Source organism: Pseudorca crassidens, chromosome 6 (assembly GCF_039906515.1).
Source record: "Pseudorca crassidens isolate mPseCra1 chromosome 6, mPseCra1.hap1, whole genome shotgun sequence".
NCBI classification, from domain to species: Eukaryota; Metazoa; Chordata; class Mammalia; order Artiodactyla; family Delphinidae; genus Pseudorca; species Pseudorca crassidens.
Genome location: NC_090301.1, coordinates 124,938,622 through 124,958,843, shown reverse-complemented (window position 1 = coordinate 124,958,843; position 20,222 = coordinate 124,938,622). Strand labels below are relative to the sequence as shown.

The 20,222-nt window shown below is 37.4% G+C and overlaps 1 protein-coding gene across 1 annotated transcript in view; it reads right to left on the bottom strand.

The window, feature by feature from the left end:
* UGGT1 (UDP-glucose glycoprotein glucosyltransferase 1) overlaps nt 1-20,222 on the bottom strand; it is a 109,466-nt gene that overhangs the window by 72,984 nt on the left and 16,260 nt on the right. The window contains exons 5-15 of the mRNA XM_067742307.1: nt 18,791-18,903; nt 16,962-17,136; nt 14,975-15,071; nt 13,996-14,074; nt 11,851-11,951; nt 11,056-11,155; nt 9,570-9,630; nt 6,655-6,746; nt 5,174-5,324; nt 2,836-2,955; nt 1,627-1,712 (exon numbers count right to left, since the gene is read on the bottom strand). Of these exons, the coding sequence (XP_067598408.1) occupies nt 1,627-1,712; nt 2,836-2,955; nt 5,174-5,324; nt 6,655-6,746; nt 9,570-9,630; nt 11,056-11,155; nt 11,851-11,951; nt 13,996-14,074; nt 14,975-15,071; nt 16,962-17,136; nt 18,791-18,903 (1,175 nt within the window). The remainder of the gene's footprint in view (nt 1-1,626; nt 1,713-2,835; nt 2,956-5,173; nt 5,325-6,654; nt 6,747-9,569; nt 9,631-11,055; nt 11,156-11,850; nt 11,952-13,995; nt 14,075-14,974; nt 15,072-16,961; nt 17,137-18,790; nt 18,904-20,222) is intronic.

Sequence of the window (20,222 nt, the reverse complement as noted above, 5' to 3'; positions counted from 1 at the left end):
TTTTTTTTAAGTACAGCCTAAAAATATATGATAAACATATATCAAACATCATGCTCTCAGGAGGTATGTGTAGAATTTGTGTATGCATGGATGAGGTAGTTGCACGTATGAGGTAGTTGAGAGGGCTTGTTTTTAGATTATAAATTGTCTTTGTCTTTTTAAAACCCCTCTTATGACAGAAATCAAATGAGTAAGCTCCAGGCAGAAATGACCTAAATATTATTCTTATGAAAATAAAAATAAGGGCTAGAACCTAATTATCTCCTTACAAAGTACTTCCCTTTCCCAAGTATTCAATTTTTAAAAAGGGCATCAGAGTTGTTCTGTTAGCTAAGTCCCCAAATCCAGACTACTGTTTCTCCCAGGACCAGTCCCTCATCAAGTACCAGTAGGGAGGCTCTCAGATTTGTGCCCTCCTCTCCTCGGTCCCTGCCAACAACTCCGTGTACCACAGCAACTCATACAACGGAAAACAACCGCTGGTCTGCCTTGGTCTTTCCACCAACTGTTCACAACATGCCTGTGAGTTAACTGCCTTCTTCTCACCTACCTTTGCAATCTGAAGAGCCCATGCCCTCTTCCTGTCCCTCAATGCCATTCAGTAAATCTTTAATTAATGCCCACTGTGTACCATAAGCCAACTTCTTTTGTGTTCTTACATTCCCTTTCATCAAAACATAGCTCTGGCTGTAATCCTCCACCTAACCATGTGGTATTCAGGTTTACATTAAAAATTTCATTAAACTCAAAATCTCTGCTTTTCCATCAATGAAAACTCGCTATTTTCTTCAAAGTCTATCTTAAATCCAACTTTGCCATGAAACCTCTGTCCTTCCCAAATATCTGTCTATAATCTTTTTTTTTCCCTGAAATTCTAAAGCACTTAGAACTAGCAAGGACATAACCTAGCACTTGATTGGATATATTACTGGAAGTAGGCACAGTACTTCTTCCAAGAGGGTAGAAATGTGGCTTATGTTCCACTCGCAGCATTTAGCTCAGTACTGAGTATGGAACACACAATAACGTTAATTAGCTAAAGAGCTCTTTTCTTCTTTATTTTCATGTTTTCTAAGAATTCAAATTTTATCAACATGTAAAATTAGCACATTCTATTCAGAATGTGGGAATATCTTAATCCTTATATGTAAAACCTTCAAACATTGTTCTGAGACGGTAGAGTGGAAACCCCAGCCATTTAAGTACCCCGCTGGCAGATTTAGTAACACAAGTGAAATAAATGTGTCTGTTTGCATCTATAAAAAGCTGTGTATACATTTAGCCCTTGACAGTCTGACAAAAGTTCTTGGCAAAGCTCCTTATCTCTGCTGAAGGTAGGCTTTGTGATGTGAACACTCACTTAGGAAAATTCCCTGAGCAAGCTGAGATCACATGCTATTTTACACAGGCTATTTATTAATAACTCAATGACGGCAAGATTCTATTCATTTAGAATCAAATTCTCTCCCCCAAAAGATACCGGCTTCATACTGAGCAAAAGATAAAACTGCCCTTAACGACCCCCACGATTAATTATCCTACAATCCAGTAACACCAGACTTGTTAAGAATGACAAACAAAACCTCAGCTAAACGAGATATACCATCAAATACATAACGGTGTTACCTTAGGGGTATATGATTACTGAGGAACATCTCAGCTGTGTTAATCAACTCTGCAGTGCTCTCATGAGCAGGATCAACTATGAAAACCTGTAGGGAAGGGAAAGGAAAACATGAAACGACATTTATTCAAATGTCGCTGGGCCAATAAAAATGCCTTAGTCTTTACACTTGAAGGCCACCTTTTTCCAGCTACTTTGGAACCACATAAAAAAGAAGTTATACAAAGAGCAGTTATCCTCCCTCTGTATTCAAAGAATGTGGTACTGAAAGGCTAAGTGATTTTCTCATGATCTTACGCTAACAACATGGGAATTGTATCCAGCTGGCTAATACATGTCCTTTACTACACCTAACAAAACCCAAATTTTATTAACTCTGCCACCTTAGAAAATGGAGATTAGCTTCCTGTGTATTCACTTCGAAGGATCTCTGAATTAAGAATTCATTTAGAACCCAATTTTTAGACAATAGTAGCTATCATGTATTAAGTTCTCATGATGTACTTTAAAAAATAGTAATTACCCCATTTAATCTCATTTAATCAAATAAAGTTCTCATTTAATAAAGTTTAATAAATTATCTCATCTGGTAAGAGTAAAAGAGGTTGAAATTTTGACTGGGAAGGAAAACAGTGGTTTCAAGAGTGAGGCGAGTATAGAGGATCGTTTCCCTTGAAACTTCTGAGGAAGCCAACCTTGGCCATAACCTGCCCCGTCTCTTTAGGAACTACATGAGGTAAAAGAAAGACATGAGAGGGGAAAAGAGCGTCAACTAAAACCCCTTTTCCTCTATCTCTCTAAAGCAGTGGAATAAGGATTAAAAAGCAGGAGCTGACGAAGATTTATTTAAGGGAATAAATTGAACGATTAAATTTTAGGGATTAAGATATTCAAGAAAAACGGTAGTAATATATTCATCTTCTGAGTAAAAAAGAACAACTATCTTAAAACTTAACACAGTCTAAACCATGAGATTAAGGATGAGGAGCGTTTCCTCATACACTGACACTGCACAGCCCTACAAACAATCAGTACACTTCCCAACCCTTCCACTTTGAATATGGAGCTAGAAAAAGAGCATATCTAGGGGTGATGGTGGGGAGAAGCAGCTTGTAAAGGAGAGAAGTGAACGTTCCAGATATGACAGAAAGCAGGGGAGAAGGCAAGGAAGAAATAGAGATCACAGCCCAGCAATAAGGAGTTTTACTTACCATGTTGTGCAAGTTCTTCCTGATCTGTCGGATAACACCAGGAAAAGTGGGGCGAAGCAACTCCTGTAGACTAGAAGGCCATGAATTATATCTGCTATCAACCTCCAGGTTGTTGATCCACTACAAAAAAAAAAAGAACACAACATTGTGCATACACTTTAGTCACCATTAGTGAAATTTGCAGAAATAACAATAAGACTTTAAATTATTTCAAGAAGAATCACATGGGAAAGACCATTTTCGAAAATATGAAGATCAAGTAGAAAAACGAATGACTAAAACACAAGCCACAGAATAGGAGAAGGTATTTGCGACCTACTAAATCAATAAAGGACTAGTGTCAAGAATGTCTATAGAAATCTAATATATCAATTAAAAAAAGGCAAGCAACATGAGAAATGGAAATGAGTCAAGAATATAAATAAGAAATTTACAGAGGAAATTTAAATGGGCAATTAACACAAGGAAAAATGTATACCTTTACTAGCAATCCAAGAAATATAAACTAAAAGCACAATGAAATTTCACACTGATTAAACTGAAAAAAAAAATTTTAAGTTTGTCAATATCCATGAATAGGCAAACATATAGAACAATGGGAATTCTCACCCAATTCTGGCATCTGGAAGTCACTTTAGAGAAGATGACCTAATAAAGTTGAAGCCTTTATTACTACCCTACCACTAAGTACTACAGCTCTAGGTGTCTACCCCAAATATATTCTCACATGTATGCACAAAGAGAGAGGTACAAAAAGAGCCGTTAACAGTACTGCTTATTAACAGCAAAACATTAGAAACAACTAAATATCCATAAAAAAGGAATGGATAAATAGTATACAATATTTGTACAAAAAGAGCAGGGTGGGGCTTCCCTGGTGGCGCAGTGGTTGAGAGTCCGCCTGCTGATGCAAGGGACACGGTTTCATGCCCCAGTCCGGGAAGATCCCACATGCTGCGGAGCGCCTGGGCCCGTGAGCCACAGCCACTGAGCCTGCGCGTCCAGAGCCTGTGCTCCGCAACGGGACAGGCTGCAACAGTGAGAGGCCTGCGTACCGCAAAAAAAAAAAAAAAAAAAAAAAAAGAGCAGGGTGGGAAAGTATGTGTATATTACCTTGCTTATGTAAATAGAGTATTTCTGGAAGGATATACAACGAGTTGACAATGCCTGTTGCTTCCAGGGAGAAAAACTGGACAGCTGGGTGAAGAGTTTTTTCAATACACACTCTTTTGTATGTCTTAAATTCTAAACTGTGAATTTATAAAAGATATTTTTTAAAATAAGTAAAATATAAAACATGTGATAAACTAGATCTATATGTATCAACCTACATAAGCCTTCAAAAACTTATTGAGTAATAAAAATTGTTGAAGGATACTGATATGGCATTTTTCAAAATTTTAAAACATACAATAGGGAAGAAAACGATCAAGTAAGGTACAGGACGGATACACGCCCACTTCAGAAGAGGAATTACCTGCAAGGAGGAGAGGGGTGGAACTGGGAAGAGATATAAAGAGGGCTTTGACTGAAACATTTTTTTCTTCCAAGAAAACATGAAATGATTAAATGGTAGCATTTAGTAAGTACGGCGATGGGTCCTACAGTTGCTAATTATGTTAGTCTCTTTACTCTTCGTAATGAAAAAATTTTTAACAGGAAAAAAATGACATAACAGTATTCATCAAAATAACAGTTACACCACCAAGTGAGAAGTCAAGTAGTGAACATCTACATTCTATATTATTCCCCTTTCCAAACACTTTCCCTAAAATCAGTGCAGGACAGACACCAAGAAAAGGGGACTGGAGAGCTGAGGGTGCCAGGCATGTCTCCATCACCGACCTCACTTCCACCACGACTGCCCGAGACAGCTCTGCTCCCTCTGGTCTCTTTACAGACGAGGAGACAAAGGCCCAGAGACATCACAGAGCGATATTAATCTACATAAGTCCTTCAATATAAAATATCAAAGGCCTGTTAAAGGAGGTTGGTAGCTAAAAACTGGTATTTTTAAACAAAATCACACAAGACTTGCGTGCAACGGAGAACATACAAACTAAACACTTTCCCAAGAGATGCGCAGCCAAATTCCTGAAGATACAAACGTGGAAAAGTCACGGTCTTAGCCACAGGAAACCTGATAGCTCAACTTTCTGGAGCATTTAGGAGCCTGCTTTACTGTATACACATAGCCGCATATATGCAGTCGTTGTAAAACTTTGATGCCGACAAAAGAGACAAGAGGAGTAACTTACCTCTCCTAAAAGACAAATGCGAAAACCATAATAAAATCCTTGGCCAGACCACTCCCTGGACACGCTCACAGAATACCTACCGAAATAGCAGGGCTCCTGATGTCTACAGCATAGTCGGCCTCAGAGGGCTGGATGTTCAGTTTCAAAACATTATGCAGAGAAAGGCCTTCTATTCCCAATCTATGCAGACCCTCCATCACCCGAGCTTCATTCCTCAATATATCAAACAGACTGAAAAAAAACAAATAGGTATTTAGGAGAAAGGGCTTTAAAAAAAAAATTCTCACCATGAGAAAAATATATCAGTTCAAACTCAATGCCCTATCAAACGAGTCGAGAAATCAAAAGAGGGAGCTCTTCCCTTGCTTCCTTTTGTCCAAATATGCGGAACCAAGTAGGCAGGAGTTGCTTCTTGGCTGATGTTTATTTATACTTATCTACGTATACACTGTGTATGGAAATTATCTCTAAGTATAAACACACAATTTGAGGATGAAATAATCCTAAATGTGGATTTTACATTGCATGTTTTTAAAAACACTGAAGTAATCTCCCTGTGATATTTCTTACAACTGCACATGAATCTAAAATTATCTGAAAAGCTTACTAAAAAAACACCAAAAAATATACTAAATAATTTATGTTTAATATATGTTTCAATATCAGCATCAATTCCCACAGGCACACACACAGATGATCACAGAAAATGGTCTGGAGGAATTCACACCCAACTTAAGAGGTTTTCTGGGTAAGGAAGAAGAAATAAGAAGACTGTTCCTTTATCTCTGCATTATTTAAAACTGTTTACAATAAGCAAGTACACAGTTCGCAATGCTCTGGAAAATTAAAGAGATTTTTTTAATAAAAAATAAAAACATGGGCAATCTTTTAATGTGTCCTTTACTAATTTTTTACCAGCTCTGAAAGCAGTATATGGACATAAAAGCTCAATTAACATAATGTGAAAAGTATCTTACTGTGGAAACTGCTTCTTTTAAAGCATTAACCAACCACAGCTTTTGTTTTCACTATTATGAAGCTGCAGTATCAACTGTGTCAATTTTAATATCAATGATAAAATCAGAATTCTACCTGTCTTCTGCACCCAACCCCCAAAATTCATAAGGAAAATTTAGAGCAACTTAGTCCTAAACCACATTTTAGCAAAACAAAAAGGTATCAAATAATATATGTAAGACAGATCACCTTCTGAGACATTTTGCATTTTGCATAAATCTACTTCATACTGTTCTCAGAAACAAAAGAAGCTGCTCTCTTCTGTTTCTATGGTTAACAGGAAAACTAAGGCTCTGAAAGGGTACCCTCAAAAGACACCTGGGCCTTAAATGTCCAAGGCATCAGATGTACATTAGGATAAAAAATGGCCAAGTATCATCCTGCCCATCCCAGCCAGAACATGGGCCTACCTAAATGCACACACTGGGCCTGATAAGTCATCAGGCTTTGCAACCTGTCACATCAAGGAGGAACAACAGTCTGGACATGTCATAAGGAGCCACACGTTATAAAAGCTTTTCAGGGTGAAAAATATTATCCATACCTGAATATATCCTGCGTCTCTAAATCAATATGAAGCCCATTGATGAACAGTGCTGAATCTCCAGGCTGTAACCCTAAAGTTCCCTTGAAATACTGAAATATTAAAAACTTATTAAGGAGCAGGAAGAGAACATTTAACAAAAATTTCCATGTTTCTGGTTTTATTATACATACAAATGTTGACAATGATTAATACAACTGTTTCCTACAATACTGGGGACAGGGAGAGTGTTAAATAAACCAAGCACGGAGAGTTACTTTTTGGCTGCCCTTCCCTGTCTGTGATGCCAGCCAAGGTTATGCTAGCAGTCACTGACAGCTGGGCCTCCTGGATGAAGTCCAGGGATCCGATCTAAAAGGGTTTCAAAACCCCACACCTCCTTTAAACTTTCAAACTAAGGTACACCAAGAAACTCTGAGTTGCTGAGCTAAGGACAGCACATACATACACCCGAGCTCTCCAAGACCACCTCCACGGGGCCCTTCAACTGCTGCTCTCTGACGCGGTGGAATGCATGTGACCATGCAGCCCCTGCAGCCCTCAGACCCGCCTGACCCACTGGAAACAATGCTTTGATGCCATATCATACACAGCTTCTGTTGGCTTATATCCTTTCCAATCAATTCCTCTTTCTCTGCAAGGAAACTGGAACGGTTGATCACATATTCAACACCACACAGTAGAGAAGGGAAGAAACGTATCAGATACTAGGGACAGAACATGGATCCCTTAGCTCTCCCAGGGCTGGGGGAGAGGGGCAGGGATCGCTGAGCTCCCTTCACTCCCCCTCACTCAGTGGACAGAGAGAAATGAACTCTAAGATCTAGGACTGCACGGGAAAAACACAAAACAATGCAGAAGCCACAGCTTTTCCTTCTCTGCCCTGCCAGGATAAAATGGCAAGGAAGATAAGGGGATAACAGAAATTTGCATCAACAAAAATCAGAATTTCTTACAAGGGAAAGAAAAACTCCACATCCACTCATTCCCAGGCTGCGAATACAGCACCCTGTGACTGTGGGAAAGACTGACTGGGAACTATGTGAAATGAAACACAACAGAGGATGGGGATCCCATTCTGAAAACAGGGGACTGCACGGAAGTTACCAAATGCTCTGCCCTACTGGGCTTCTACAACTCCAGCAGCCAGACCTCACCCTCCCGGCAGAAGATCAGAAGATCCTTTTTGGGAGACTAAACAGCTCAAGAGGAAAGGTTTAAAGATTCTGTCACTGGAGTTCCCTGGGAAACGACCATACCACCACAGCCTACAGTCACAAAGACGCATCCTTCAGGCTTTCAATCAGTTTTTTATTGCCTCACTGTCTAATATGAGCTGTTAGTGAGAGATCACCAGACATCTAAGGAAAGCCTCTAACATTAAAGACAAGAGAACAAGACAAAAAGAAAGGCAACTTAAGAGGGAACAGACCATGCAGAGAAAAGAAGACACTTACATGAACCATCGATATCTTCAGAAGGATAAGACAACACCATAAAAAGAAGAATTCAAAAATAACCCTTGTAAATTAAAAATTTGACAACTAAAGAAAGAAATCTCAACAAGTGGTCTGAAAATCCTTCCCAGAAAGTTTAAAAATGAACGACAAAAGAACTGGAAAACAGGAAATAAAAGATTTTTAATTAGGCCAAACTAGTCAGGGAGATATAACATCTTAAGAATAAATAGGAATTCTAGGAAAACAGAAAAGAGAAACCAAAAAGAAGAAATGCAAAGAAATAGGTCCAGAAAATTTCCCAATACTAAAGGAAAGGATTTTTCAGATTTAAAGGGCCCACCAACCACCCAAGAGTACAAAGACTTTTTAAAAAGGCATTATCACTATGGAATTTCAGATTACTAGGGTCAAAGAAAAGACCCTACATGATTCCAGAAAGAAAAGCCAGATCTCATACAAAGGCTTCAGACTTCTCAAAAGCCATAATGGAAACCAAAATTCCAAGGAGCAATAACTTCAAACTTCTAAATGACTTCCAACCTAGAATTCTATACCCAGCCAAGCTATCAATAAAAACAGAAATGGAAGGGACTTCCCTGGCAGTCCAGTGGTTAAGACTCCACGCTTCCATTGCAGGGGGCGTGGGTTCGATCCCCAGTTGGGGAATTAAGATCCTTCTTGCCGCTCAGCGCAGCCAAAAACAAACAAACAAACAAAAAAACAAAATGGAAAACTGATTTCTCAGAGTCTGAAATTTACCTCACATGCAACCTTTCCCATGAAGAATGATTTGCTGTACCAAAATAAGGGAGTAAACCAAAAACAAAGAAGACATGGAATCCAAGAAACAGGAGATCCAAAAAAAAGAGGTTAAAGGAAGGTCTCAGGATAACTGGTATGTACTAGACATAAAGAAAAACCAGTCCATAGTGAAGCAGATCAAAAATTGATAAAACCATGACAAAAACACAGGGATGGTAGAAAGATGGGGAAAGTGCCAATATGGAGTACTGGTAGACAGTGGGAGAAGTGGGGAGAGCAGTGAAAGAAAGTCAGACCTCATCCTTGTAACAGAAGGCCAATACATAAGATTGGAAACTGAGAAAGTACCAATTTAAGTTTGCTGGAATCTGGAGATAAATATCCAAAGAATCAACTAGGAGTTGAAAGCAGATGCTTCTGGGAAGGGGGTCACACAGGGAGTGAGACATGTTGGCGGGGCCGCTTTTTTCTAAAGAAACAGGTAGCACCATTTGATGCTTTGAATTATATATTCATATTCAACTTTGATTAACTACTGAAAGTATAAAAAAGATTACAGAAATGAATCAAAATACCATCGTCTTTAATAAAAGAAGAGTAAAACTATTAAATGTCACTGATTTAACTCACATTTCCGCATCTTTAAAGATATAATACAAAACAGAAAGGCCACTATTTTCCATTGGTTCATACCTTCTGATTCTCTTCCACTTCGGTTCTAAGTTCTGAACTCACAGCTGTTTTTGTTATTGCTCTAAGGAAATAAAAACATTATCAGTGCTTAGTTTAGTATTTGATATAAAAGACTTCAATTTCCCTATACGAAATAACACATTGCTCCATAAATTACAAAAAACTAAATGGAAAAAACCTTAAACCTTTACAATTGATGAATATATTCCTCCTCTCAGATGTGTGTATTTGTTTATTATGTATTTGTTTATTATCACAAGATATAAAACCAAGGAAAAGTAACAGTAATAACTGCACTTTGATGCGAGTGCAATTATTTCCAAGATCTTGGTTAAATATATGTAACTCTATTCCTGTATATGATCTCTACAGCTCACAGGCTAAGGATATTGTTCAATAAGTTAAGGCAGCAGACTGTTCAAGCTATTTAAGCACATGTATATCTTCAATAGCATGCTTGATTAAATGATAATGTACTATATGATTCTTAAGTCCTGTCTAAGAAGTATTTTCCCAAGACTAATGAAATAAACAAATTTACAAAACATCTCATATCAGAAGTCAAAACACCTCAAGAAAAGGACTGACAATTATTTAAGTTTCTGAAAATGTGGCTTTTAAAACAGGTTTGCCTTGTATTTATGAGATGTGGAGGACCATTGTACAATTGAAAGCAATAGCAGAAAAGCTGCATTCAAAATCTTAATCTGTCACTATGAACAAGTCAGTCTCTATGATTCATTTCCTTCATCAAGAATGAGTAAGATGATTGCTTCCCTGGTGGCGCAGTGGTTAAGAGTCTGCCTGCCAATGCAGGGGACACGGGTTTAAGCCCTGGTCTGGGAAGATCCCACATGCCGCGGAGCAGCTGGGCCCGTGAGCCACAATTACTGAGCCTGCGTGTCTGGAGCCTGTGCTCCGCAACAAGAGAGGCCGCGATAGTGAGAAGCCCGCGCACCGCGATGAAGGGGGGCCCCCACTTACCACAACTAGAGAAAGCCCTGGCGCAGAAACGAAGACCCAACACAGCCATAAATAAATTAATTAATTGATTTAAAAAAAAAAAAAAGAATGAGTAAGATGATATATAAGAAACTCTTCAGGAAGAAAAACACCAGAGTCCATGGCAGACCCTAAGTTAGTTACATCTACATACATTAAATTTTGTTAATTCATCTAATCCTGAAAGGTAGGTGTTGTTACTTCTGTTTTACTGCTGAGGAATGTGATTATTTACAAAGTTCACACAACTAGCAAGAGGCAGTGCCAGGAACACAACCTAGACTGCTCTCTTCAACCACACAACACAGGGGCTTGTCGCCTTCTCGGGAAGATGGGCCATTAACAATATAGTGCTGGTAGTAAGACAACTTTAATTTCCTAAGCATTTTCATATTTTAATGGCTTCATTTTATGCATAAACATGAAGATAATTAGGCATATGTTAAAAAGAAGAATGTCTCAAAGCCTTATTACTCTATGTTACCTGGCTTTGGTAGGAAAATTTTGGCTAAGATCCTTCATAATCACCAGAGCTAACTCAATAGGAGCAGCTAAGATTCGGGCAGCAGTCTGAAAACTTAGATCTGCAACAACATCAAACGCAAGTTAAAGTGTATTCATCTACAGCAATGAGAAAGAAATAGGAAAAAAGCACATTTATTTCCCACTATTTTCTTGGTAATTAAGAATGCCCTAGAATGCCATTTCAAAGCATGCCCATGCTTGAACTGAAGGTTTTACTCACTTCATAGGCCCCTAGAGTGTTTACTGTAGCCGTTCCTTGATCTGCCTGCATAAACACTAAGGCATATACCGACACATTTAGCACAGGATTAATCCACCCCAAACTCTTTTCCTTCTTCTGGATTTACAACATAACACAAAGTACAGCAAAAGACTTTAGTAAATTATGCTGGGAAAGAAAACTTTGATACATAGTTCTTTGGACCAGAAAAGCACACATACATCCTGCCATACTGACATGCCTTTAACATCCAACTGTGTAATAAATGTATACATATAGAAACACAAAGATTAAAACAAACTTGTTACAAGCTTATGCACCTGGTCACACAAAGAAAGATCTGGTAACTCATCTACAAATATATATTACTCTGCAGAGTGTAATTTGTCTACAAAAGGACTTTCTTCCTTTCTTTTCTAATAAATCACGATTAATCACATGATCCTTAAAATTTGTGAATAAATACAATTAAATTCAAATTCTATTTTTTTAAATACCATAAAATTTAGAATGATTCCTCTACGTTTTTATTACCTTGCAACTGCCAAACTTTTAAAGGTGCCATTTCATTGGTGCTCTCAACGAGATGCTTTCTGAGTTCTTTCAACTGTCCCTGCAGGTCAGGGTGCAGGTCTCTGAAAGAAACATAAAATCAATCCTTTTCAGGTGTCTTTTCTTTCCCAAAGCACATTTAGAAGTTGACCCCAAATTTATCTTCACAACTCTCCCCACTTAGTAACAGGAAAATTCCTACAATATAGGAAAAATATTAAATTATTCTTAAGAAACAAGTTAATATAGAAAAGTATGAGTTAATTTAAAAACCATAAAATTTACAGATTAAAAAATGAATCACTACAACAGTGACTCTCTGTGTTGGGGGAGGGAGAAGAGTGGGACTGAGAGTAGGGAACAGAGGGGACCTCAACTCTACCTGCTGTGTTTTACTCATCTTGGTTCTCTCTTTCTTCAAGTAAAAGAAGGTGTTATGTTGCAGGAAAAAAAAGCTTGATAAACAATTCTTTGGTACAGAAAAGCAAGTACAATAGAAACAGTCAATTCTGGGTGGTGAGTACAGGGGTATGTTATATTATTCTCCATCCTTTCCAGAACCTTTTTAGTTTCTCAAAATAAAATTGGAAATACCTTGCTTCCAATCCCAAAATGAGTTTCTTTCAGCTACATGCTCATAAATCCTTTAGTCACATGAATATAATTCAAGCTAACCAAGATTATTGCGTTTTGTTTAGTTTTATCTTGAAATACAGTGCATTCTATTTAAAGTTAGTAAAACAGAAGTTTTCAGAGGCAGAGATCGATCATTTGGATCAGACAAACAGACGGAACAGAGTAATCCTGTTTTTAAGACTAAAAACTCAAAATTTCTTAAATGCAACCTGCCGAAAGTAAAATATCTACTCAGATCCTTCACCATCCCAGCAATCCATTCCAGTTACTATACTTTTCTTCATGATAAAAATACCTTAAAATGGGTCACTTACTTTAGGTAGTTAAATAACTATTCTGAGTGTCCAAAAAGGAAATTGTCTTCAATATTCTACATACTACCTACCATACTACCATACTACCACATACTACCATAAAGCTATCTAAAAAACAAACATATAAAACATGAATAGGAAAAGGGATTCTGGAAACCTGGATGCAGTAAAAACGGAACCTGACTGCATATTAATAAGGCCATAACTGATGTTCAACACAAAGAAATGTGCATTTGCACAGGATGAACTCAACATTTGCACAGTCACTCAACATCAACAAAGTCATCTCTACTAAACTGTTAGACTAGCTGTCATTTCACTGGGTCAAATGTTAAAGCTAAAATATATGAAACTGCACCTACACATACTATTTCTATTAAAAAAAAATAAAAAGCACACCACAGATGTCCTAATTAAGATTTCCAGATAAAGAAGAATTCAGGGCTCTGAACAATGATCAAATCATAACAGAAATAACTGCAGCATTTAAAATAACAGCTAAGAACATTTTTCAGCTATAAAATTCTATTATGCTTTCATAAAATAGTTATGGAATTTTCTTCAAAAAGCCATTTCCTATCCTCTTTCATATAAAGTGAATTGTAATAAAATGTATTTCAACTGAACATATATAAAATCTACCACACCTCCTACTACAACTCTTTTGCAATTTTTCAAACTATGTTTAGTATAAGTAAATAGCTATAAATATAACATTGTAAATCAACTATAATTCAATAAAATAAAATTTTTTTAAAAAGAGATAAGAAACAAACAAGCAAAAAAATAAATAAATAATAGCTATGACCTCTCTAACGTAAAATACATTTGATTTTCCTCAGGAAAAGAATGCATAAAACAATTAGATTTCTCCTATTATGTGAATCAAAAAATGGCATGTGACTTTAGGCTATCAACTGCAAGGTCCAGAAAATAAATCAATTTAAGCCATAAGCAGGCAGCCATGGTATCATGTAAGAATAATGTGCTTCAGAATTACCAGAAATCATAAACTGTACTACAAACTAACTGGCCATCTCCTCATATCAGATCACATACATAAAGTATTGTTGGGAGATCCGTAACTCAGGCAGTAAAGAGAAAGATGATGCTTGCAATGTGAAGAAGGCTGGAGGTTTAAAGAGAATAAGACCCTTTCCCAAAAGAATATACATACCTTAATCTTCCAAAGAGAAATCCTTGAACTTCATCAATAGGATCATTTTCACCAATCACTGTGGTGTTAACTTCAGTTCCTACAAAAGCACAGCAAATACATATCTAATCACTCCGATTAGAAAGAAAAATATTAACTTCATAGAATTTGAAACACCTGAAACTATAATAGATTTAAAATGTTGAATACCTCAACTAACACAGTGGTTAACAAACACACAATAAATGAGTTTTTGATATATCCTGTGTTCCTGGATAAAGAAAGAATGTGTTTTTCCTTAAACTGTGGAAATTTTTACATGTTAAATATTTCAAAATTAATACCTTTAAAATTATGAATAACGGATTTTTCAATATCAAAATTCTGAGGAATTTGCAACTAGGCAACTTAATCCTAAATATATTATTGAGGACAGGATAATGAAGTACTAGGCTATCTTCCATGTACCAAAACCAATCATTTTTACTTTTAAAACAAGCTTAAAGGACATAAAAAGATTACGCATAAAACTTGTTGAAATAATTCAAAACCCTAGAATATTACAACAGGAAGTATCCACAGTAAACTGTTCCAAGTGCAGAAAATAATATAAAAACATGAAACTGTTTGTTAATTATATGATAGCTTAAGATTTCACATTGGGTCACAAATTAATTACTATTTGTGAACTACCTATCATCAATAACAATAGCTACTACTTACTGAACTCTTTTGTGAAAAAAAGTCGTTAAATTCTTTACCTCTACATCTTATTTTCTCCTCAAAAATACTTCAAGAGGCATATATCATTATCTGAACTCTACAGAGGAAAAAATTAGGACCTAAAGAATTTGTCACCCAACTCAGATATAGCAGAACCAAGATTCAAACATAGGTTCATAATACTCCTAAATCTATTCTTTTTCATTAAAGAAACAAATTCCCCTTTAACTCATATTTAAAGAAAAGAAAACACATTGGTCTTAATTTACAAATTCACCTTTCACCTGAGTATCATCCTTGGCCTTGTACTCAGTGCTCTTAATGGCCAACTCCACACCATAGCCAGAGAGGTAAACAGGCTCCTTCCTGGGATTCTGCAAGCAGAGCAAGTATTCCACCATCACCACTCAGCTCTCCACGCATTCCCTCCTAGCTCTTTATGCATCACAGCATACAGGGCCTGACCATGTTAATGTCACATAGCCATCACCTAGGATTACACACTCAAAACATGCTTGAACTTCCATGGGAATCCTTAGATTGTGGATCCTGCCACAAGTGTGAGAACGGGAATTCCAAGGTAGAAACAAAACCAGATGAAGGGGGCTTCCCTGGTGGCGCAGTGGTTAAGAATCCGCCTGCCAATGCAGGGGACACGGGTTCGATCCCTGGTCTGGGAAGATACCACATGCCGCACAGCAGCTAAGCCCGTGTGCCACAACTACTGAGCCTGCGCTCTAGAGCCTACGAGCCACAACTACTGAAGCCCACGTGCTCTAGGGCCGGCGCTCCGCAACAAGACAAGCCAGCAAAATGAGAAGCCCGCGCACCGCAACAAAGAGTAGCCCCCACTCATCACAACTAGAGAAAGCCCGCCCGCAGCAACAAAGACCCAAGGCAGCCAAAAGTAAATTTAAAAAAAAATTTTTAAAAAAACAAAAAACAGATGATGGGATAGCGGAAAGGGCAAAGGTCACCAAACCATGTGAAGAAATGGAGAAAACAAAAAAGCATTTCCGGAACTTACGCAGGGTTGAAAACTGGTGAGGTTTCAAACCTAGAAGTGCTTTGTTGAGACCGTGTGTGTAAATGTGTGTGTGTGTGTGTACATTTTTTTACTGACTTTAAATGTCTTCAGGCAGGGTTTGGGCTAACCTAATGTCACAGGCTTACCATCATCCTGAATAAGGATGGCCCTTTAAATACCAGCAATAGGGACTTCCCTGGTGGTCCAGTGGTTAAGAATCCACCTTCCAATGCAGGGGACGCAGGTTTGATCCGTGGTTGGGCAACTAAGATCCCATGTGCGGCGGGGCAACTAAGCCTGCGCACTCTAGAGCCCACACGCCACAACTAGAGAGAAGCCCACATGCCCCAACGAAGAGCCCGCGTGCTGCAACAAAAGATCCTGCGTGCCGCAACTAAGACCTGACACAGCCAAATAAACAAATAAATATTAAAAAAAAAAAAACAGCAATAGAGCAAGGTGGGGCGGGGGGGGCAGGTGTCCAAAACTGGATATTGATAAATCTGTTTCTGCTCACATAAATTTTCATTTAGAATTTTTATTTTGCTTTCCCATGGACTTAACATCCAATATTTACTGAGCTTAACATGACACAGAAATTTTAAAGGCCAACGATCTTTACATATAAATATTTTAAATGCTAAATGCCACACAAGGTTTCGAAAGCTTAATTTTAAATCAATTCTGCCTGAGTTTACCTCTTTAGAAATCCTTTTTCTATCAAATAAAAAGATGCCAAAGAGAAAAAAAAAGGGTTTGGAAAGGAAGTGAATTCAAGAATCAATTCCATAGTATGATGACCATATTAAATCTGGACCAAATTAAATATAATTTACATGGTTCATTTTGAAATAGAACGTAGGGAATTCCCTGGCGGTCCAGTAGTTAGGATTCTGTGCTTTCACTGCCCAGGGCCCCGGGTTCAATCCCTGGTCGGGGAACTAGGATCCCAGGAGTCGCATGGCATGGCCAGGAAAAAAAAAAAAAAAAAAAAAAATCAAAGCTGAAATAGAATGTCAATTTTATACAGCCATTTTTTAGGCATATTGTTTTACATTTCTTCAGAAAGGCAAGCAAAGTGCCTCCTATGTGCAAATAACAGAATTGATGAAAGTACTACACTTCCCAAAAAAGTAGTTCAAATCATTTTATAAAGGGGGAAATTATTAAATGAAGTGCTAAGGTTGTGGTGGGCAAACTAATATTTAAAACAGTTATAAAATAAGTCAATACTTACAGATATATAATGTCTGAATACGTAATTGATTTTGCCTGCACTGCTTTTTGATACAAGTTGTCGGTGAAACTTATAAAACTCCTCAGAGCCAATCTCAGAGTAGAAAATAACCACTGAGCTTTCAGGATTAGATGAGGGATATCTGTGATCTCCTTTGAACAATAAAGGTTTTGGTCTGAAAATAAATATTAAAAGCTTAAAATTGTTAACTTAAAAAAGCTTTTAAACATTAAAAACAGTACAAAATGAAGCTACAGCAATGATAATTTAAGCAAACATTATAAGCATCTTAAATAGTTTTCAGTTAGTAAGAATACTGAAAACAAAACAGGTATGAGTCTTATTTGTTCGTAATTAAAATTAACGAATGTACATTATATAAATACTAACCTTAAAATGTAGACTTTGACTAATAATTGTTACCAATTTCTAGAGCAGGGGGTAAAAAAGCCAGAAAAAGGATACACATCCAGCCCTCATAGTACTAAAACTTAAGTAAATTATTCTCCCATATAAATAGAATGTAATTACCTTTTTATCTGAAGACCTAAGTGCAAATAATGCAAAAAGGCGAGGATAAATCTAAGCGTATAACTTCCCAATTACAGCATCTCCCTCCTCTATCATTTTTACTATTATGATCATCCTACTACTGCATCTAAAATTTAGGTTATCCTCATAAATTTTAAAACTCCCCCCTCAAGAAAACTTCTCTAAGAATGACATCAAGATATTAGCAGATCTTAATGCACAGACTTTATAACCTACCAATCCTTCTTAAGGAGGTATACCTACACGTACTAAGTGGAAAATGCCCCTTATAAAAATAAACCTACCTACCTGTATAAATTTATAACCACAGAAAAAAGTATAAAAGGATATATACCAATCCATTAAAAATAATTACCACCTCTCAGAAGAGGAGACATTATCACTCTTTTCTTTATAAAGGTCTGCATTATTGTAACAAATTAAAGAAAGAATTTTTCAAGTCAGCCAATTTTGTTTTCCCCAAGGAAACAGCACTTTACTATGCAGCCAATTTTGAATGTCCATACCTCACCCCAGACAGCTGAATGCTCAATGAGTTTCTGGTTATCACCCTGAGGAAAAAGCACTCATACCATTTGGTGGGCAGAGGACAGGTGCTGAGCAGATAATCTCACTAAAGAAGAATTTCCCCACCTAAAACACCGCCTGGCACTTCCGGTAGAGCAGGGCAGTATCAGAGAGAGAGATCGCTGTTATACAATTTCTAACAGCATTGGAGGATGTACAGAGGGGTTACTGCCCTAGGCAGACAGCAAGAGGTACCTATTGTTATTTGTCCACCACAGGAAACCTACCTTTAAGCAAAAAAATCAGCCCACTGATTACCAATTTAATATTCAAATTAAGCTTGCAATTATCTTAAATAGTCTCCTTTGTCTGAAACTAATACTACCCTGAGAGATCATTATCATTAATATCATTACTCCAGGCACTGGCTTTAATACACAGAATATTCTTTACTAAGCTGATGACAAAGCCTAGGTAATCTTTCCAATACAGTCATTAGTTACTAAGTAACAATAACAGTAAGTACTCTTATTATCTCTATTTCGAAACAAGATGAGGAAAGAAAGGTTATGTAATTTGCCTAAATTCACAAAACTATTTTAAGTGATGGAGCTGGGATTTAAATCTACTTGGTTCTGGTTCCAGAATTCACATTCTAAACCACTATACCTACGGACTAAAAAAAACGTACGAAAAATCAGACGGTGGACCTGATATAGAAGAAAGCACAATGAATGCATGACGTTTAAATAAAGAAACACACAATCTACCTTTCAGAAGCTGTTAGTAGAAGAGTCTCAAGGGTATCAAAATCACAAGTCCTCTTTCCATGCACTGAAAAAAATGAACTACATCCTTCTGGTGGAGGTTCATCAGCTGCTATCTGTCATTTAAGACACAGACATTTTTAAAAATAATCTCTAACCAAAAACAAGACAAAAACATGAATATTCTAAATAGGTAATAAAATAATAATAAAACAACATCAGTAAAAGCAGAAATTAACATCTACCGAACACCCATTATATGACAGAAAGAGCTTTACGTTTCACTGCTTTCTTTGTATTATTTCATCTAGTTCCTCCCAGTATCATTCCATGAGGTAGGTGTTATTATTATCCCCAAAATAGAACTTTAAAATTCTATCTCAGAAGATATCAAAAGATATCCGGGGGGGACTTCCCTGGTGGCGCAGTGGTGAAGCATCCGCCTGCCAATGCAGGGGACATGGGTCTGAGCCCTGGTCCAGGAAGATCCCACGTGCCGCGAAGCAACTAAGCCCCTGCGCCACAACTACTGAGCCCGTGCACCTAGAGCCCGTGCTCCGCCACAAGAGAAGCCACCGCAATGAGAAGCCCGTGCACCACAATGAAGGGTAGCCCCCACTCGCTGCAACTAGAGAAAAGCCTGTGCACACGCAGCAACGAAGACCCAATGCAGCCAAAAATAAATAATTATTTTTTTAAATGTTAAAAAAAAAAAAAAAGATATCCAGGGAACACAGTATGTACCTTGTAGAAAACTAAGCTTACAAATGTCAATTGTAAGTGTCAAAGTATAACAATGCAGTCCTAATTAAGTATAATACGCAGATTAATGTGAAGCCCCTCCCTGAAACAGGAAGAATGACACTGAATCTAAAAAACCAACGGGGCCTAAAAAAAGAGTACAGATGGAAAGGTAAAATTATCCAAGGAGCACACTAAGACATTCAAAGGAAAGGCTGAATGAGATGTGGGGTATGTTTAGAGTGAAATGCACTAACGCCCAGGCACAATGAGATAAGTCCACCTGCAACTTAAACGAGAGGCACACTGAAAAGCATGAGTGTATAGAGATGGGGAAAGGAAAGGACATACTGACAAGGTCTGGGTACACACTGATGTCATTTATGTAACACATTCCTACTGCATGTCCTTTTCTACTGCTGGAATACAAATAATTAAGAACAGATGGGGAGAAATGGAAAGCTTGCTACGAAAAATTAATATTAAAACTTTCCATTACATTTTTCTTCTTTTTTGTAAATTATTACAAAACTTACAAACTTGTGTTTGTAAGAAGAAAGAACAGTACAATAAACCCCGATGTACCCATGACCCAGCTTCAGTAATTATCAATTCATGGCCAATCTCATTTCTTCCACCTTCCTACCACACTCCACTGGATCATTTGGACACAAGCTCCAAATAGCATTTCATT